This window comes from Scomber scombrus, chromosome 18, assembly GCF_963691925.1.
Source record: "Scomber scombrus chromosome 18, fScoSco1.1, whole genome shotgun sequence".
NCBI lineage: Eukaryota > Metazoa > Chordata > Actinopteri > Scombriformes > Scombridae > Scomber > Scomber scombrus.
The window spans coordinates 27307271-27329174 of record NC_084987.1 but is presented as its reverse complement, the minus strand read 5'-3'; the positions used below and the strand labels follow the sequence as shown (position 1 = coordinate 27329174).

General features: G+C 39.4%; 2 protein-coding genes across 6 annotated transcripts in view; one reads left to right on the top strand and one right to left on the bottom strand.

Moving 5' to 3' along the window:
- Positions 1–426: 426 nt before the first annotated feature.
- On the bottom strand, positions 427–12829 carry prmt1 (protein arginine methyltransferase 1). Of its 2 annotated transcripts, none has more exons than XM_062439210.1 (11): positions 12658–12829; positions 8188–8366; positions 4381–4476; positions 4105–4260; positions 3912–3975; positions 3660–3802; positions 3302–3389; positions 3081–3196; positions 2754–2904; positions 2222–2343; positions 427–2100 (listed from the first exon to the last, which is right to left on the bottom strand). In XM_062439210.1, exons 2-11 carry the CDS (start codon positions 8212–8214, stop codon positions 2017–2019), a joined length of 1047 nt encoding a protein of 348 aa, XP_062295194.1. In that variant the 5' UTR covers positions 8215–8366; positions 12658–12829; the 3' UTR covers positions 427–2016. The 2 variants fall into 2 exon arrangements, with proteins under 2 accessions (XP_062295194.1, XP_062295195.1); XM_062439211.1 differs by having other exon boundaries at positions 4381–4467.
- ap2a1 (adaptor related protein complex 2 subunit alpha 1) overlaps positions 11358–21904 on the top strand; it is a 26277-nt gene continuing 15730 nt past the window's right edge. For 3 of the 4 annotated variants that reach the window (XM_062439208.1, XM_062439207.1, XM_062439206.1), the window contains exons 1-6: positions 11358–12394; positions 15368–15579; positions 20276–20469; positions 20621–20750; positions 21023–21124; positions 21497–21756. In XM_062439208.1, the coding sequence (XP_062295192.1) occupies positions 12328–12394; positions 15368–15579; positions 20276–20469; positions 20621–20750; positions 21023–21124; positions 21497–21756 (965 nt within the window). In that variant the 5' untranslated portion in view covers positions 11358–12327. The remainder of the gene's footprint in view (positions 12395–15367; positions 15580–20275; positions 20470–20620; positions 20751–21022; positions 21125–21496; positions 21757–21904) is intronic. The other variant, XM_062439209.1, reaches the window with a different exon arrangement.

Below are 21904 nucleotides of genomic sequence, written 5' to 3'. Positions count from 1 at the left end.
CATTTTCAGGAGAATTGTCTTACTTTTGGTTTAAAAAAAAGTGCAAATGTCATTTCAAATGACATGAAAACCAAGATATTTGAATTGTTTGTCTTGCCAACCCTTATTGGTCACTGACCCACAGTCTGGTGCTTACTGAATACTGACTAGAAGGGGAGAGTAGAGTATGTTATAAATTGTTGTGTTAAGAACCCTTTAAGAGGGACACGAATTATAGGCACAGTGGCTCATACATTTGGGTTAGGGTTGTTTGTTGGCTTTAATTTTATACATTAGAAAAAAGCATTCTTTGATATTATGGCATTAAATAAAAAACTGGAAAAAAATTGGGGTGTTCCAAAACTTTTAACCGGTAACTAGATAGTGATAAATGCTTATAGAAAGATGCTACTAGAATTACACACAGCTCAAAAGAAGCAAAACAAGTTTCTTTTACAGTTTATTAGTTTTATTAAAAAAAACAAAAACAAAAAAAACAGCAGACAAAAACAAAATATAAAAGAGGAAAAATCAACTGTGATAAGTTCAGAACTGTCTGCACTGTGACAACATGGTTACTACTGTTCAGATTAATCAAGCAGCCTCAGACACACACACACAATCACACACACATGGGCTCCGGGACACCTGACAGGTGTGGAGCCAGCTGGAACCTGGCCTCAGGATCTGGTCCCATCACATCTTTTTTTTTTTTTCTCCTTCAGGTCCAGCAGTAATTACTCTTTAACACGTTACAAAAACACTGAAGATACAGTTAGGATGCTGAAGTTTGGTTCTTAAAAATGGTGTGACCTGATGAAAAGAAAAACAGACAGCTGGCGCACAATGGAGTGCAGCCTGGCTGTCACACATGAGGCCGGCCCAATTAACAGCAGCACAGCTCTGGTTATGGAATCAACTTCAGAGTGTGTGCTGTCTGCATGCATGCAGCATCTCATGGCCAGAGCACCTGCAGCAAGTCAAATTTAATATTATCTACAGTCACCATTATGGGACCTTTGAGGTGTAGTAACAAGCATTCTGTTGCAATGATGCCAACAGTGATTTTCAAGATCGACAGATAGAACTCCAATTCTGCAATATCCATCAATTACAATCAATGATGAATATTCATGATTATTTCAGACCTTACCATTTGTGGCCTTTGTTTGGGTGGCGACTAAACACAGCTCATTAGTTTAGGTTTACTTTGTATTAAGAGCCATTTTAAATAAAAACTTAATGGGGTTTTTGTTTGCAGCAGTCTGATATTCAGCAAACACATTCCTGGCACAAAACCGTGTAGTGTGTACCGTGCATTATTTCCACTGAGTCACAAGTATGGAGCTGCTGCTTTAATAAACTCAAAGTATCATCTGCTGTATCTCAGTCTTTAGGAAACTGGAACCCAGCATCTGCACCACCACAGACCACTTGTATTAACAATTTTCATAAATACATGGCTATTTTAGTGTGAGCGGGACCTAAGCCGGGTTCTAGAGAGGACATCTGCAGGACAGCTTTCTTGTCAGTTACATATGGTTTCTATTCACTGGTACAGAGGTGGAGGGCAGGGCTTCTGGAGTTTACAAAACTGAACCCACACGCCTACAGCTTCAACAGAATTACAAAGAAGAGGACAGATGAGTAGAGGGGTCATGTTATGACCATAGAGAGGGCCTAAGTGACTGAACAGTAACACTATGCAGACATGTCAGCAGGACCGCTGTGTTTGTGTCTATATGGATCTTGCACATGCAAATAAGAACAAGAACCCAAAAAAGCAAAACCCAAGAGGACATTGGACACAAACACATTTTGTTGAGTGACTACTGCACAATGACTCACCACACCAATTCAAGGATGTGAAAACTTTTTAAATACTGTTAACGTTTGAATAATGACAAAAAAAAGAAAAAAGTTGACTTTAAAATGTCGCTGCAGGGGAGTATTAAACTTGTGTATAGACTCCCAGGCAAACTGTATAATCTGTCCCCGACTAAAGACAAACTAACACAGGGAGGGAGACGGAGGCCTCTAACGCATCCTGTACTCTGACGTCTTGGACACCTCACACAGCTGACCCTTGAAGTCGATGTCTACGGTGAAGTCCAGGTCCCTCTGCAAAACCAACAGAGCAGCAGGTCAGACTGATGCACACAGCAACCAAATGATATAACAAACACATTGTTTAAAAGAGGAAAAAAACAAAGTGTGGAGAACTCCAGTGTGTTCTGCTTACATTGTTCTTCACGTTGGGCTTCATGCTGATGGTGCCAAAGATTTCTTCACCAGTCTTCACAGTCAGGTAATCATCCAGGTAGAAGACAGTTTGCTTCCAGTGGGTGTAGGGAGATTCTGGGCCTGTGAGAGGAAAATACTGTGTTCATTACTGCAGTCTACTCTTAAAATCTAATTTTATTATAAAAGGAAGTCACAAAAAAAACAACTCCACTACAGATTTCTAAAAGAAATTTAAACTGTACTAATACTGGTTTAAAAATGATCAGTTCTAGCAGATGCTCATCACAGACAGTGTAAGTGTACCAGTCTGAGGTATAATTCATACTCTGATGTATGCAGAAAGGTTAAGAAAAAAGACTTCTATATGAATGTAGCTGTATATGTATGAATGTGTGTATATGTATATAGAAACGGTTGATATATGTGTGTACTGTGTTGTATCATGTCTTTAGTATGTTTCATCTTGCCCATGTAAAGCACTGTGTGAAGTAAAGACAGCAGGTGTATAGTGAGTTCAAACATAGACTGACTGGTGGAGAAGCCGGTCCTCTTGTGACAGCGGGTGAACTCGATGTTGAAGTAGGTGACTAGAGCATGGATGTAGTCATTCCTCTTTATCTGCAGGCAGAACGGTGAGGTGAAAGTCAGGTCCTCTAGCTTCACTGTGTAGATGTCCACCTCCTACACAAACAACAAGAAAACACAACATTCATGATGTCAGAACAATGAGGACTATCAGTTTCACACTTATAGAACACACAACCAGAGTCAGCCCCTCTTAGCAAAGAACAGATACAACTGTTCTTAAATCATTTGACTTTTCAGGAATTTAAACAGAACGTAAAAACTTCATCCACCTTGATGAGACAGGCACTGCTGACCAGCTGTTTAGGATCCACCACATCCACCAGAGGTTCCTTAATTGCCACCTCCTTGATGCATGACATATCAAATCCATACACATTCTCCCACCCTGACAGATAAACACACAGGAGTCAGTACAATGAAACATGGAGTCTTTCAGAGGATAGAGCATTAAATACAACCTCCTGAGGTTGGGTGAGGTGACAATACTCACAGTGGATTTTGTAGTCCTTGTACTGCCTGTCTTCGATGGCAGTGACATAAAGGGTCGCCCTGTCTGGAAAGATCAGTCCATCTGGCTTCTGTTAGTTATTAAAAGAAAAAAAGAAAAAGACTCAGCATGTTGACAGGCTATCAGCAGTCAGGACATTTCTAAATAGTGTAACAGCATCCATATTGTACAGGGCAGTTATAAAGAGTATGTGTCAGATTAGGACCTGGCCCATGCTGGTTTTTTGGGGTCGATGCTGATATTAAGTAGTTAAAATTCCGATATCGATATATCAGTCGATAAACTTATATCTAAAGAATATGTATATTAAACACATTTTTGGGGTGTAACACAAACGTACCAGCCATTTGTCCCGAGCATAAATGACTGTGTTGAGCATGGACTCATAGAAGAGGCAGTAGCCCATCCACTCTGATATGATGATGTCCACTCCCTCCACTGGCAGATCCACCTCCTCCACCTTCCCCTTGATGATGGTCACAACTGGAGACACAACCAGAGTTCAGCAGGTAAATCACAGCTATAAGAGTTCATTTCCTCACTAACTGATCCAGAAACATGCTGACCCTGCACACATGGTGATTCTACTCACCATCATCCATCTTGTTGGCCTTGACGATTTTGACAGCGTAGTCAGAGATGCTGCTGCACTCAATCTGTTAACAAAGACAGAACGACAGTTTAATTCACACTTTCACAGTGGCTAGTGTTGCAAACTAGAAAAAAAACAAGAAAAAAAACCCCACCACACACACAGCTGGGTTTGTTCTCACTCTAACACTCACCCCTATAACTTTCTTGGCTCCGGCTTTGGCAGCAAACATGCAAAGAATTCCTGTCCCGCTGCCCACGTCCAGCACCACCTTGTCTTTAAACAGATGCTTGTTGTGGAACATGGAGTTGCGGTAGGTGAGGGTCCGAACCTCATCTTTCAACATCTCCTACGGTAGCATTAAAAGAGACCCAATAACACCGGAAAGGTTAAGATCATGTGACAAACGTTCATGTTTTTAAGACTCAAATATAAAAGTGCAGTTTGGTTTGAATTGAAGAGAAATTACCTCGTGGATGCCAAAGTGGGCATATGAGTCGAAGTAGTAGTCCTTTGACGTCATATCTTCAGCTGCAGGCTTGGCTGAGCTCTCCCCCTGAGAAACCTCAACAAAACACACACAGTGTTACTACATGAAACTGCGTTAGTCCTACATTACATTTTTAATGCTCAACATTCCAAAACATTAACTTAGTCACATATCAGATATGGTGCAAAGAATTGTAATCGATACTTTTATACACTAGAGATGCAAAAAATAAAGTCCTGTTTTCATGATTACATTCATTTATTTCACAATACTACTGATGGGTTCAATCACAGGAGCATGATTTGTTTTTAAGACACTTTGAAAAGAATTGTGAAACTGGGTTTAACTGCAGCAGTTCCAGGTCATCTTAAACTGTGTCTAGACAGCAACTGTGTGTTGAACGCATGTTATCTGCATGCTGGAAGCACTCAGAGCTCACACTGCTGTAGTAAGGCGTATACAAAAAGAGGAAAAGAGACACTGCTGAGATGTAAGCCTGCACAGAGCTGCCTGCTACAGATTAAAATGAGTGGATCTGTTACGTGTGAAAAACACATGACATGCTTGCTGTCTAGACATGGGGTTAGGCTAACAGCCAATAGGCAAAATGAAAATAAATACACCATACTAAAATTAACTTTAATTAGACATCACAGTAATGGTTTTAGTCGATTTCTAATATAGTATTTTTAATTATTGATCCACTCAAGGAAAATATTACTAACATAGGTCATCCATGTCTATTTCTTACATTCATTTTAATTGATTTATTTGACATGAGGCCTGAGAAAATCCTGTCTTATTTTTGTTGTAGCTTTATTAAAAATGAAAGACAGAAGTTGAGAACCTCTTATTCAGGTGTTATTAATCACTGAAATGAAATAATTATATCTTAGTAGATAATATATAATAGTATAGTGCTGAAGTCTACAAGATGCTAGTGTTAAGTCTTTACCACCTGGCATATTTACCCATCATATAGTGGTCACTCACAGTATTACAGCTATAAAAAAAAAGATTTTTAAATCCCCCAGTGGTCCAAAGAGCATTTTCCCCATAGACCACCATTGTAAGGGACTGAACTATGAATTATGAATGTTTGATCCATGGAGGTTTTATATTTGTAATGAACTTTGCTCGGAGAAAAAAAAACCCCAGTGACATCACCACAATGTAAAGCATGTGGGCTGAGTGGGAAAACACTGCTGTGCATATTAAGTGGGTCGCATAACGCCAACATATGAGCCAGCCGAGCAACTCTTATTGACCCGAATGGGCGCCATTTTGGATCCAGTATTGAGGCCTTCTTATCTATCCATGCAGGGTTTCAATGTTGGGTCCTGCAGCCATTACTAGAACAGGTCTCCTTTAGCTAATGTACTGTCACACTCTCATACGGAACTACTGATGCTCCATGTTCTGTCTGTAGTCTCCCGTTTAAACCTATGGACGTTTTTTTATTTAAAAACAATTCTGGTTTTGTTTAATCCTGGTCACAGTGCAGCTGTTGATGGAAAAATAAACCACTGTCTTTTTGTTGTGCAAATACAGAAAACAAACACTGAGCTTTTACAGTTACACAACCATGATGTTTTAAAGCATCAGTTAATCGCCCTATTACAAATGGTTAAAAAAAAAAAATTGTGGCTTATATAACAGGCAGAACATTATATCCAGAAAATTAAGTAATGCCTTTAAGTTTAAGTACCAGCTGAAAACTAACCATACAAAATGACCTGAGCCATTCTAAAGTAGAACAGGGTGGTAATCTTCATATTGCAGGGACAGTTTGACTTATTTTAGAAAAGTCCAGCACTGGAGAACATTGTCTCCACAGGATAAGACAGGTCTATTGATAGCTGGCAGTAATGCATCTATTTGCTCTCCTCATTCAGTACACTTTCTGACTACTGACAGATTATAATTTTCACATCAAAGTGTGCTCATTTTCTCAGTCCACATAAGTAGTAACGCTTTAAAACCACATCTCATGCCTGCAGTGATTTTGTGTGGTTAAGTTGTCCTTCACATCCCTGAGTAAATGCTCTCTACCAGCAACTACATCACTGTCAAAGAAACTTTGATCAAATCAATGGGACAAGTAACAGAGTCAATAAAGCAACTGAAGATCCAAAGACTGAAAAAGGCAAAGTTTTAACATCGCTGGGTATTAAGAGTTTTGAAGCTACAATCCAGTGTGGTGACACTTTATTTCACTTAAACATTGCTTTACTAACCTTGCAAACCCAGTTATAACAAAATAATTAGATAGAAATGTACTTAATTGTTATTAAAATGGTATACAATACACACTATTAGACTGATATTTTTAATGTTGCTCCTGCCTTGTATAAATAGTTTGTATGTGCTAGAAGTGTGACTGTTTCCACTTCTCAAAATCCCCCTCCACTCATATGTCTGAACTTCACTGTGCATAATGATGTTCAGAGACTGTCCACATTCATCTGCTGAAGGCAGAAAGTTTCTGTGCTCACTGAAAATGAAACTTTTAGGGGTGGGCCCATGAGCAGGATTTGTGACATCAGAACTAGTTTGGGAGCTAATCTGGTCCAATATTCAATTTACACAAGTGTGATCTGGGAACATGAAGCCTCCAGTACACAATAAGAGAAGACTAAAAAAATATTTATTTATTTTTAATCAGGGGAGAAAATTAGGTTTCACAACATCAAGTCAATTAGGCTAAAACTAAATAGATAATTAACCTTAGTTAACTTAGTTAACATCTTTTGTCCAGCAATAAAACGTTTCAATGTAAAATATTTGCATATTCCTAGACTGTAAATGGAGGGAGATGGGTTAAATATCATTTTAATGGTTTTTAGTAAGTGTTTTTGTGGAAAACCTATGAGACACACATTATTCTAATTAGTATTTCTTTATGTTTTTAAAAACATGTCTGGAAGGGATCTTTACATTTTTCAGTATACAGGGCCAGCTTTTCCTCAGCACAAAGGAAGGCTGCACATGGTTAATGGTGCTCTGATGTGATCTTGGCCTTCTCACAGATTACCGGTGACCATTTACACTGTATCCATTACAGACTCCTCAAACGTGTCAAAATGAAAGCTGGTCGAACATACTTGTGAGGTTGAGGCAGAGGTAACTCACAGGTAGCGTTACCTACACGCTGTACGTGCTATGCTACTCATTAACCCGCCAACAACCAATGACAACTTAAAGTCGGTATATGTCATGTTAATACCATTGATAAATTTTAAAAAAAAACACCCAGCTTAAAGATATTGCGACAGGCTTGGCAGTTTACAAGCAAGGTAACGTTGTGTCAGAGTGAACGCAGCGGGAGAATGAGGCAGCATCCATGCCTGAAACCGCTAACGACGCTAGCTCTGAAGCTAACACGTTAGTTCCCATGCGGTCTGAAAGGCTCCTCAGACACCGCCGGCCGGCTGTCGCACCAACTAAACCGCCTTTCTACCGCCGATAACACCGTCCGTTTTAAGCCCGTGGTGATAGCCATCAAGTTATATGGTCAAATAATGACAGGTTACCGGTTTTAAGTTTAATTTGACTTCTGTAGATTTGTGACGTTAAATGAAAGAACGACAGAGGCTCATTACGCCAACTAAGTAAGGTTAGCTAGCTCAAGTTAAAATGGATGCATCACTATCTGATGTGAATGAAAAATAACACTAACATTTAACAATAGCTTTCTTCGAATACTGAAAACATGCGTATGTTATTTAAAAAAATTGGATCAATTAAAAAAAAAAGTTCATTGTGTTGCCTTTTGTAAGACCTTACCTCCATCCTCTCTGCTGGCGCCGCCATTTCGGTCTAATGTCCGGCTGCGTGAGCTTCCACTGAGAAGTCTTCCTGCGCTCCGCCTGCAGCCAGCTTTAAACCTGCTGCTGCTTCTGCTGCTGCTTGTCTCTGACGGGCGGCTCCAACCACTGTTTCATCAGCATTACTGCCACCTACCGCTGCGGAGTATACACACACATTAAACCTCTAATCATTTTGGCCCAAGAAAATTGATCCCCCACAGACATATTTTACGATGTATATAAAATACTTCACCTTGAATAATAATTTGAGTCTGAAAATATTTTTCAAAAAAAAAAGTTATCTTATTAAAATCCTTAATATTACATCTTCCCCCCATATGAAATTCCAGAATCTATAGATATGAAAATATATTTCATTTTAGAAGTGTAAATACTTTACAGCGAAGTAAGAAACAACTTCTGTCATGTTCATTCTCAGTACATGTGCACTGGAGGCTTCAGGTTTCCACACCACACTGGAATAAATTGAATTTTGGACCATGTTTGACTTCCAAATTAGTTAGAAACTTTCCACTTTCAGCAGATAGATAGATAGATAGATAGATAGATAGATAGATAGATAGATAGATAGATACTTTATGCATCCTCATTGGGGAAAGTCAGGTATCCAATAGCTCATACAGACACATAGGCTACATAAGTAAATAAGAACATATATACAAAGACCTTAAAGTTAAAAACAAAGTTAAGAGCAGATTAAAAAGCAACCTAAAAACTCAGTAAATATGTAAGAAAATTACAATGTGAGAGGAGGAGGACAAATATTGCAGTGTTAAATTCTGCACATACATCATTCTGCAGAGTGAAACTCAAACATCTGTAGGAACAAGAAAAAATCATATTTTTGAGTGGAGGGGGGCTTTAAATAAAGATAGATTCAAGTCTCTGGTTTTGCATCGAGAAAATGAGTTCTTGCTCCTCTGAGTTCTTTCACCTGTCACCTTTCCTGTTTGTTCTGTGAACATTTGCCCATTTCCGGTCAATATTTTGTACACTATTTTTAAACTCTCAAAACAATTAGAGAGATTAGAAGATTAGAATGTTTTATTTATTTTTTATTGTCAAATGTAATTTATATTATTTATGATCACCTGACCTTTGTGGTAGTTGTACTTATTTTACTTTGTATAGGTAGCCTATTTTTTTCTATCTTCTGTTTTTTGATTGCTATGCACCACAAAACCAAGGCAAATTCCTTGCTCCACATGTAAACCTGCCTGGGAATAAACCTGTTTCTGATGATGTTCATATTCACCACAGTATGATTACATACACTACTGACTCACCCACCAGAGAATGATCTCATAGACCAGCTGGATGCCAGCTTTAATTCCTGATTGGACCAGAAGCTTGTGTTTTTCTTTATTTTTTAGAGATCGGGAATGGACAGAAAAGATGAGATCTTGGAGATATTTTCTGGCACTGGATGTGAATGGCGTCCTCGATCATTCTCCGGCTGTCCTTTTTTTGTGTGTTTTATCAATACACCACTCAATAGAGTGGTCTTACTCTCCTTCAGCTGATTCTGTTCAAAAGATATGAGCCGTCAAATATGTCCTGTGCACTTGTGACAACCAACCCCACAATGGGGCTGGTAGTCACACACTATGGGGTTGGTTGGTATTTTAATGGGGGAAAATAAAAAATGTATACAGTCTTAAAAAAATATTTAAAATGTTTAGTTTAATTGACATACAACAACTTACTACATCCCCTGCACCAACAGAACATAAACAGGAATAATCATTCCGTTAAGTGCCTTTTTTGTCCTTATATGACAATATCGTTAATTTTCACCTCTCTGACTGCTCTGAGCTTCACATCTGGAGGAGTCTGACCCTGGTTTGTCTTCCTGACAAAGTTCCTGGTCATTTTGCTATCTTAAAAGAAAGAAAGAACTAGATTTATGATACCATATATGTATATACCAACATGTGACAACCAACCCCAAAGAGAATGTGACAAGCATCCCCAACTGGGATTTTTTGCTACCAGCAAAGCTACCAACCACATGTTTTGGTGTAGCTAAGAAAAAAACCTGTGGATATATTGGATATTTACATTTTCACATGAAAAGCACTAAACGTCCTCTCACCTCAATGTCAAGCAGTTTACTCCAGAAATGACCTCTGAAGTAACATCTCACCTAAATTCTGAAACTTTCAGTACCAAAACTTTTTAACAGCGCCCTCTATGGACCAAGATCTGATGAATGTGACAACCAACCCGTGTGACAACCAACCCCGTTCTCTCCTACTCATTGGCAGTGGCGTGCACAGACTTTTTGAAGGGCAGGGGCCAAAAGAGAAAAAAAAGGGTGCATACAGCGCATTCTCGCCACTGAAGAGGGAACTTTAGTGTGTTTTGCCATCCAGGAGGGCCTATTGGCTCCCAAGAGGGCAGTTTAGTGTGTTTTGCCAACCAGGAGGGCACCTCACGTATTGGCTCCCAAGCAGGCACTTTAGTGCGCGTTTTTCAACAATTGGGCCACGAGGGGGGGGCAACCGCCCCCCTGCCCCCCCCCCCCTTGTGCACACCACTGCTCATTGGTACCTGAAATTCAGGAAATTAAGAAAAAGTGTTTCTATACAGCACATGTCTTAGATCTTTCCTCTCAAAAACATATTTGACATTTCTTTGTTAAAAATGAAGGACTTTAAAAAGTGTGAAATTCATAAACAGTGTGGATGTGCCACAATGCTATTTGTTATAGCCTACTGCTACATCCATTTGACTTGAGTTTCATGATTTGCATTTCAGGTGTATGTTGCTGTTTTTGGCGTCCGAATTTTTGGCCGGGAACACGCTGTCGCTGTCCGAATAATGTTCGTTGGGATAGAAGAAGAAAAGGCAATGACAGAAATATAGAACGGGACAGTTCAATCAAATTATAAGGGATTTATATGTGACTGAAGGCTGAGGAAGCTGTCAGTGTATGTCATGCACACATGCAGAGATCCGTCTTATGCAAACACGCCGATTGACACAAACAAGGACGCGTGTTCTCCTTCTTTGAAAGCATATGTGTGTGTGATGACAAACAGATTTCCACAACCGCTAATCACTAGTAGTGACGGTGTATGTCAACAGGAAATGACCAACCACTGAGTCCAAAGCCCAAAAGGTGGAATTTGTGCCTACTCCCGCCCCGTTGTCTTGAATAAGTAGTGCCCGTTACTTGAAGGCCAATATCTGTGTCATTACTCAGACGTCTGTCTCTCACAGTAGATTACTAAACAGCTGAACAGGCGCTTCTGGCCGCAGTGAGTTTGCGTATATACCGTGGTACAACCACTGCAAGCTGGACACGGGACCAATCAGCACCGGGCAGCATTCGGCTGGAGGACAGGAGCGTACGCGTGCATGAGTACGTTGCGCGGTCACGCTGCTGGTGCTGCTGTCACGAGCCTGGAGAATTACAACGGACATACATTACACAGGACATCTTATTTAGACAGTTTAGCGCGCGCTAAAGAGAGCAGGATTATAATTCCATCTATCTGGTTGGACATTAAGAGTGTTTACTGAGTTATTTGGGTAAACCGGTGATGTATTGCAGTATTTGAATGATATTGCTAGCCAGCTAGCTAGCTAGCTGTTAAGCTAGCTTTACGCTGCGTGACTCGAAGTAACTTAACGTTGTATTCTCAGACCCTGTTCTCATTAACACATCTGGTTACTTTCATCTTAGAGACGTCCAAATAGTGGGTGGTTTTAACTTGGATTTTTACTGTAAATGTTGCGTGCATCGCTTTTAATCCTAGCTTGATAAGGATTGAATGAAATAGCCTTCCACAGCCAGCGGAAACGAGCCAGTTAACAGGGATAACGTAAATTTACCGTGCTTCTCGTTGATCCACCGCCATCCAGCTAATCTAGCAGAAGCTATTTGACTTAGCCACCCACAAGCATAGAGTGAGCTTAGTAAGTAACAGGCAATCATAAAGTTTTAACGCACGACAGGGACTGCTAAGTGGCTAAGCTACTACTACACGTCAAGTTGGCCATCTTCCACTCCAGTTCAGTGTGAAAAGCTGACCAACGTCAGTTCGTTTTTTTACGGATAAGGCCGGAGTGAGGACAGAAACCTGCAAACATGCCGGCTGTGTCGAAAGGAGATGGAATGCGAGGATTAGCTGTTTTCATTTCGGACATTAGAAATTGTAAGTGACATTTTTTTTTTCATTCTGCTTGTTAATTGGCGTCATTTATCGCTAATAAGATCACATGACGTTACTCTTGCTGCTTGTACCATTTTACATGCTGATTAATGAAATGATGTGAGTGTTCCAAGGCAAAGAGAGGTCATCGTCTGCAGGTGTCTTATTTTTTTCACCTAGCCGCTCTTCTCCATAATGTTAGAATGAATAGAATGAATAGGTTGCTCAGATGTTACCACTGATAGCAGCGTTTTATCATGACTTACTGCAACAGGACCTTGAGTCTGATGGCTTGGCTGCAGAAAACGAGGCCTTTTGCTTTTGAGTGTTGGCTGTCGCTTTAATCAAACCGAGGTCACACACATCAATACGCTAGTAGATTTCCAAATGTATAATCTGGCACCCAGGTTTATTTCACACATGAAAGACGGCGTTTGTGTCACTAGGTGTAGAAGCTAATAGAGCGACGGCACACACACACCAGTCTGAGAATGAACCTGACCCTCTTCAGACTGGACCCCTGCCTTAATCCACTAACGAGCACAAATCAGACTGTAATATGTATAGATGAACTAGTAAATAGTGAAATAATTAAGTAACTTGTTAAAACGCTATATTAGGAAATATGTATCGGAATTTCTTACCGGCCTGTTGTATTATTATTTTTCCAGTGACACTTTAATAAAAATATGAAAAGTGACATTTTGATGTTTTCCCATGTCATTGTTAATGACAATGCCATTTTAGTTTTCCCTGTCAGAGGGATTACTTATTAAAGTATATGTAAACTAAATCAACAGTTAATGTTAGGTTTGCACTGGGAAATAGCTGACAGGCAGTTATTACATAATATGTATATTTGTGTTAGCATTAACAAGTCAGGATATGAAAATATTTACAGTAACGAGTGCTTTGGGAGTGTTAAACTGGATTAAGGTTTTAGGATACCTAAAACATCTATCATAACATATGCTGACTGTAGAAAAATATTCTTAATTATTTATAACTTATATTATAATATTAATTGTATGATTAGCCCTATTTGCTGTAGATAGTAGATAATGCTGGTTTAGAACTATTAAGATTGGGACGTGATTGGCTGATTTACAAGAGAAGACTTTTCAGACTTTATGTTTGATGTGTACATGAAATACTCTATATGTAATTTTACATTTCATTACCAATATATATATAGAGAGCACATCGAAAACTTCATTTATTCAGTAATTGAGCAAAATTGAGTATTGCCTCAAAGCAATGCTGCTTTCTTGCAGCCCTGCCCTGAATGACATAATACACAATAAGAAAGGGTTATGTTAAATGGTGTAGCAAAATCTGATGGTCTTATATGTATAAATGTATATAGTCTCATGGCGTATGTCACTTAATTACTCAACCCTAAAGAAAACAGCAAGAACAGATCAGTCTTTTTAGATTAGAGTTAATTGGTGTAGGAGCTTAGTGAATTGAAGTTTTTTTTTGCCAGTGTGGAATCAGATCCAAAATGGAACCAGCTATTTGGAACCATCATCCCTACATTTAGTTATTTATCTCTAAACAGTTTCTAGTGTAGTTACCAAAATACATCTAACAATGACCTTGGCTTTTCAAGAACAATGCACCCAGTAATTATTTAGAGCAGCACAGTGGTGCTGATTAGTAGTTGTGGAAATATAAAGCAGTATGTTCACCTCTTGAGCCTAACTGCTTGGTGGATATTACACTATTACAAGGAGAGTGTCCACATTTGACAGGGTTCCCCAAAAGCTCTCATGTTCTGTTTTTATCTTTTTAAAGCATACAAAATGAGCCATTACTTGTGTATCATCTGTCCCTGTGCTCAAAATGAATGAAATATTGTAGGGCTGGGTGATATGGCCTCAATAACATCTCTTTTTTTCTCAGCAAAATGCATTAGTGAAACATATTTTTTTTAAACACATCATGTGCAAGGCAATAAAATACCTGCACATCCTGGAAGGCCGTCATCATTATGCAAAAAAAGACAGCAGGACATGCTTCAACCAAACGGCACAGATAAAATACAAAAGCCCTCACATGAATTCATCTGCTCCTGCCTGTATGTGTTAACTGCTGTGTGTATCGTGAATTTACGGTGGTGTTTCCTTTCCATCTTAACTCTCCATCCACCACAATCTTTACGTGAAGTGTAAAAGAATAATAAAATTGAGGATCACTGTGTAGAGTTGCCATTAGCGTGGCAGTACAAACATTAGTTTTTTTTAATATCCTTCTTAAATTGAAGGACATTATTGAATACCTGCATGGTAAAATGAGTGTTTGACCTGTTTCCACTGAGACATGAACAGCCCCGTCATCATTCAGGTGAACTCTCCGAGATTTCCTTTTTCCTCCATTGAAGCTTTATTTCCTCTTTCTTTAATGAAGCAACGTAGACACCTGCAACAGTGGAACATGAATTTCTGGGATTTGTGCAAAATGCTGTAAAATTGAGTCAACATCTTAAGATGAAAACTCATTGGAGGTAGTGCTGTGGAGCAGAATGTAACGAGCCTGTGTCTAAATCCATCACTAGACAAAGTCACTATGGGAGGCGGACTTCCTGTCTGTGTCAGCCAGACTATAATGGTCTCTTATCTGGTTTGCTGTGCTAACTCATTCTCATTTATGAATCTGATAATTACTGACCAAAAATTTTGTGAAGCATGAAAATGTCAGGACTCAAAGTGACTCACTGTTGGTGCACCAGGTTATGTTTCATATTTAAACACACTATCATTTGAACTCATGACGTTTTGGTATATTGTGGTACTATTGGGAAGCTAAAATCCCAGTAAATCAAATAGGTTACATATTATCCCACTGAAAAGTGTCACCCTGAGGACTAAAGGATTCATGTTTCCTGACACTGTGCCATTTTTGATTATCAAAATTCCGGTCCACCATGTCTTCATTATAAATGCTGATGTCATCCTGCTTCCTCTCCCCCGTCAGGTAAAAGCAAGGAAGCCGAGATCAAGCGGATCAATAAAGAGTTGGCCAACATTCGCTCCAAGTTTAAAGGGGACAAGGCTTTGGATGGATACAGCAAGAAGAAGTATGTCTGCAAGCTGCTCTTCATCTTCCTGCTCGGACATGACATCGACTTCGGACACATGGAGGCAGTCAACCTGCTGAGCTCCAACAAGTACACAGAGAAACAGATTGTAAGTCCTCTAGTGTGTGTGTGTGTGTGTGTGTGTGTGTGTGTGTGTGTGTGTGTGTGTGTGTGTGTGTGTGTGTGTGTGTGTGTGTGTGTGTGTGTGTGTGTGTGTGTGTGTGTGTGTGTGTGTGTGTGTGTGTGTGTGTGTGTGTGTGTGTGCGTGTGTGTGTATACTGTACTAAATGCTATATTCATCTGGTCCATCTTCAGTATGGCTCATTATTGTTTAAAAATGTACAAAACTGCTACCAATATCAAAGCAACACATTTCATTTCAGTGCCACATGTTTTATTGATTATATTGCATGTTTGCACAAAATCATTGTTGAACATTTTCCAAATAAAATCCTATTTGACCTTATTTAACCTTATTTTTATTTTTGAAGAATTGTATTGAAGGCACACAATATGGCTGAAGAATGTGACCATACGCTGGTACTTGACAGGTTCCAGTTTGACTCTTATTGAGCTCTAGTCCTAACTCATGTGATAGAGTTGAAGCTGTTGTTGCACACTGTGCTCCTGTCCTGTTCAACCTAATCAGAGCCAAGGTTTGTCTGTCAGTGTTGAAACAACTGGAGATCAATGACCTGTGTGTCATCATCTATATACTGAGCACAATCACACACACTCCAAAATATCATGCTCGTTATAAGCTAGCAGACACAGCTGTTGTAATACCTAAGTAAGCCAGTTAACACCGACTCAGTTTCAACCATTGCTTCACAGTCAGGTTTCTTCTACAGTGGTTCTATTAATGCTATTCAATCCTATCAATCAATCAAACTTTATTTTTATAGCACTTTGCATACATAGTAATGTAATACAAAGTGCTTTACATAGTAAATACAAACAAGACAAAACAAAAAGAAGAGAAATAAATAAATATTGACTCAATAAAAACAGGAACCCATGAATCTGCAGTGTGGATAAAAATGTAAAGATTAAGAATATCAATAAAAGATTAATAAAATCTATTAAATAATATAAAATAAAAGTGGGTAAAAACCAGAAATGTGAGTAGGGGTATTAAGGGAAAATAAAGATAAGGAGAAAATAAAATAATGAAACAACTAAGAGCAAATGTGATGAAGTAAAAGCAGAAAATAATAAGGAAACAAAAATAGAATAAAAAAGAAAGTCCAAGTAATAAAACAGGCTAAAATATCAAAAGACAGATGAATACATAAAAATAAAGTATTTTAGTAGTCATTAGTATCCATTAAAGCATTCTCTGGTTACCCAGCGATGTTGGTAACTTCGCTTACCACATTGGTTTGTTGGTGTGTAGTGTGACCCACAAACTGTGAGATGTGGTAAGAATGAAAATACAGCACAGGACACAGTTATATGGAGAGTGACACATTTTTTCTCTCTACAACATATCTGATTGAGAAGAAAACATTGACATATAGATTTAAGAGTGTTTGAGGACATTCCACCCAGTGTTTTGTGAAAAATGCAGTAGGACATAAAGCCAGAGGGATAAGAATTTGACATTCAATTCAAATGTAAAGATGAGAATGTTGTAATGCTGTCCATGTTAAAGCAGAATAGATACTTTAGCCACTGTGGATATTCTCAGACACAGTGTGGTTGACAGCCGTTTTCTCAGGAACAGGAAATGTTGAGTTAGCAGAATAATGTTGAGTCAGGATCTCTTACCACCCAAAAGCAGCATAGCTACTGTTCAGGGTGTACGGCAATGTGGAGTGTTGGAGCTAACATGTGATCGGGCTTTAGAACGGCCACCATAAACCAAATGTACTGATGACAGTGAGAGCTTTTGAGAAGTTTGACCCTGTGGTTGTATAACTGACCCAGTAAAACTTTAGTTCTTACTTCTTTCATTTTAAAGGGGCCGCATTATACCCCTTTTCAACAAGTCAACACAGTTCCCTGAGGTCTTAATAAAAATGTATCTGACAGGCTTTAGTCAAAATACCACAAGGATCAAGCAGCACAGCAGCCCTCTCATCCTGTTCAGAAGGGCTGCCTTCAATGTAAATACTTAGATTTTGCTGTGATTTAATTGCAATAAACGAAATAAAATGCTGAAATAACTTCATCATCATGTCAATACGTAAAGTCTGAATTCATCCTCTCTCAGGTCTGTCTACAAGACAAGAAAACAACTGTTAAAATGCTTGTTTTCTGAATGGAGTTCAGATTGATGAGAGCTGCTCCATCTACACTCAAAATAACATCATCTAAAGGCAGAAATACAGCAGGGGTGTGCATTGTATGTACACATAAATAGCTACACATTGTTTAACTTTAAAATTCTATAATCTCACCAGCATTTAAGATGTTTATTATTGATGACAGTAGCTGAGGTGGTGTGTGACTCGGGCGTTAGCTCGGGCTAGGTGGAGAAGCAAGTTTGAAGATAAATTCACTTCAAGCCAAAACTTTAAAAAGCCTCCCGCCAATAAACTTATCTGGATCAGAGCAGGGTCCAGCCCCGCGATACACACATTTTCTTGCTAAGCTTAGCCGAGCATTGCCCCATGTGATCTAAGAATGGCCGCAAAATCTGAATGGTTTGTTGGAATGAAAAGATTACAGAGAAAGCCCGCCCACAGCAAACTGACTGGTCTTATTTCACAGTTTATGTGTCAGTAGGCTCATCAGAGACCCAAATACATACTCATAAGCACAGATAAAGTGACTTTTTTTTATAATATGGCCTGCTTTAAGACATGCAGTACATGTGATGTTAAGTAGGACTGGCACTGACAGCTGCCAGCTGCTATCTGTCACTGTACATACTCCAGAGCTCAGTGATAATAGACCACTCCCTGTGTCTGCTGGTGATCTCCAGCCAACTTATTGTGTCACTGCTAAAAACTATCGGCCTGCTCCAGTTTGGGCTGGATGATTTGAGGAGAATAGCTAAGGTGTTTATTACAGGCTTATTGCATAGTCCATGCACATCTAAGCCGGCATATTTTCAGAACAGTGTCTGAAATGAACATCTTTATTCACCCACCAAGGGGACTGACAACCAGCATACTTTTCACAAGTCTAAATAATAATTATGTGTCACATTTACATTGGTTTTAGTACATTTCATTAAGATAATGAGGTATTATGTTGAATACAAACTCAAGAAAAGGCCAGTGTAAAATTTAGAGCAAAATCATTTTAAAACAGTTGTCATTGTGATTACACATGACCTACACTGAACACTGTACCTGAATGCCTCCACACAGACCTATCAGTCGCTGCTGCTCTGCTAAACATGCTGCTCACACTACACTTCCTGTGTAGAAACTGTGTTAGACTGTCTTGAGTGCCTCCTCAGTGTTCAGACATGTGTAAAAAAAACAAAACAAATATGTTGCGTGTGTTTGCACTGTATACAGACACGCATGAGTTATTTCCTCTGAGCCTTCATGATACATATTTTATTACATGAGTGTTTTGGTACAAACATTTACCCGTCAGTGTGTTGGATAGCAAATAGAATACCTACCTGCCTGCATGTGGCAGGAGGCTCCTGAGAATTTCCATTAATCATCATGTCAGTTGAACCATGCATGTTCTGAAGTTTTTCAATCATTTCCCTGTATGTTAACAGCCACGGTGTGTTTACGCAATATTCCTGTGGCTTAGTTCTGTCAGAAAACATGCTGATACTGTGTTAAACACATTTTTGAACTTGTCTTGTTTTTACTATTTCTTACGTAATACATCTATTAAGCAACATTTCTGCTTCCCATTATGCAAACTGTGATGTAAGCAGAATATATACACTCAGTTGTTACTTTATTAGGTCCACCTAGCAGAAACTAATGAACTTGGAGATGCCACTGTGAGTCCAGCCATGGACCTAAGTTGCCTCTCTGTCTCCCTCAATTCCTGCCACCTTTTCTTATAAATAATTAAATTATAATTCAATTTAAACATTACAAGCTGTTTAAAAAAAAATGTTTTAAAGGAAAAGTGACGCAAGTGTTGCTAAAGTACTCAAGTGTACTGTGTGTTGAATCCAAAGATCAGTCACATTCTTTTAAGATATAACAATGATTCTCAGCAGCAGAAGTAATACTTCATGACTCTGCAGTGTGAAGCCGCTAATGTTTTGGCGCCATCTACTGGTGGATTTAGCCTCACACAGATCAGTCAGCATGGCCTCGTGATGTGAGTACTGGTATGAACTGTATGTAGTATGTTTGCAGATGGTGAGAGTAGTTAACGGGTGTGCATGTAGTGTATGTTAGGACTGGGTGGGGATAGTTTAACCCCTTATTACCAGTGAGTATAGACTGGGAACACTTCTCTTTATATGACCATACTATAGAATACATATAGTCAAAGCACAAAGGTGAATGAATACTTGAGTCAACTCCTGTCCTAAACATTAAAACCTTTTATGAAGGTAGAATTTATTGCTACTCAGACCATCGATTTATTCATTGAGTTGAATGACTTTGTGCTATACTGAGATAGGTATGGTCATCAGGATCTGAAATGACTTTTATGGTGGGATGTTGATCATATAACCCAGCTCTATGTGGTACATCTACTGCACACTGTATATGTTATTTAATCACATTGGTCTCTCTCTCTCGCTCTCTGTCTCTCTCTCTCTCTCTCTCTCTCTCTCTCTCTCTCTCTCTCTCTCTCTATCTCTCTCTCTCGCTCTTGCTCTTTCTATGTCTCTCTCTCTTTCTCTCTCTGTGTCTCCATCACAGGGCTACTTATTCATCTCAGTGCTGGTAAACAGCAACAGCGAGCTGATCCGTCTGATCAACAACGCCATCAAGAATGACCTGTCCAGCCGTAACCCCACCTTCATGTGCCTGGCACTTCACTGCATCGCCAACGTGGGCAGCCGTGAGATGGCCGAGGCCTTCGCCAGTGAAATCCCCCGGATCCTGGTTGCTGGGTGAGTGTGTGAATCACCCTCAGTTTGTCTCTTTTTGTTTCCTATGTTTTTCTGCAAGCTGTGACACCAATGACAGTTCTATAATGCAACTTACATCACTTTGAATGATCTTAACCACTATGTACCGTAATGTACATGATGTGTACCACAGTGATACGATGGACAGTGTGAAGCAGTCAGCTGCTCTGTGTCTGCTGCGGCTCTATAAAACCTCTCCTGACTTGGTGCTGATGGGAGAGTGGACGTCCCGTGTGGTGCACCTGCTCAACGACCAACACATGGTGAGAGCATAATCCACAGCCTCACACACAAGGAACAGAGTTATAGATGCAGTCTAGTTGTTGTTGTTGTTTCCTGCATGCATCTCAAATTGTGTTTTTCTAAGAGATAAAATGGAAAGACCTATAACTTTGGGTTTATTTGCACAGTGTAGAAATGAACATCATTTCGTTCCCATTCAATGCATTTTGGAATTGTTAAAACTATTTTGTAAGTATCCACTGAGCTGTGATATCACTCAGAGTATTCATGTTCTTGTGTGTGTGTGTTTTAGGGGGTGGTGACAGCAGCCATCTCTCTCATCACCTGTCTGAGCCAGAAGAATCCGGATGAGTTCAAGACCTGCGTTTCCCTGGCTGTGTCTCGACTCAGCAGGGTGAGCCTTGAATCTGTCTCCAATCAATCAATCAGTCTTTATTTATATAGCGCCAAATCACAACAAAAGTTATCACAAGGCACTTTTCACATAGAGCAGGTCTAGGTCTGCTTTACATAAGAACAAAATATCAGGAGATGATTAAACAGTAAAACATACAATAAAGAAAAGAAAACCAAAATGAAATAAAAAGAAAACAAAGTACAGAAAAACCAGAAAGAAAACAAAAAGCTAGCCTAAAATAGAACAAAATATGAGAATGCAGCATAAAATAATGTCGCCTCAAGGTGCTGATACTGCATACACTAGAGACTGTTTATTCCTGGGCCAAAGTAATATAAATAGCTATTTTCATTGTTCTCTGTTCTCCAGATTGTGTCGTCGGCCTCCACTGACCTGCAGGATTACACCTATTACTTTGTCCCAGCACCGTGGCTGTCCTGCAAGCTGCTGCGCCTGCTGCAGTGCTACCCTCCACCAGAGGATGGCGCTGTTAAAGGCCGTCTGGTAGAGTGTCTGGAGACCATCCTCAATAAAGCCCAGGAACCACCCAAGTCCAAGAAGGTGCAGCACTCCAATGCAAAGAACGCCATCTTGTTTGAGGCTATCTCACTCATCATCCACTATGACAGGTGAGCATTCAGACCAACATGACTCATACTACATAACACCAGCAGCTGACACACTGTGAACAGTGATGTTATTCCATCCAATAACTCCACAGTGTAGTATCTTCAGTGTATCACTGAATGAGCTAGAGATGACTGAAGGTGTTTAAAT

Bases quoted from the DNA above. Each gene is read 5' to 3' on its own strand.
- prmt1 (XM_062439210.1), bottom strand. From the start codon at position 8,214: ATGGCGGCGCCAGCAGAGAGGATGGAG. The intron at 4,261-4,380 runs GTAATTTCTCTT...ATGCTACCGTAG, and splicing joins CCCACTTTGGCATCCACGAG to GAGATGTTGAAAGATGAGGT. The intron at 2,905-3,080 runs GTGGATGAAGTT...TTGTTTGTGTAG, and splicing joins GCAGTGCCTGTCTCATCAAG to GAGGTGGACATCTACACAGT.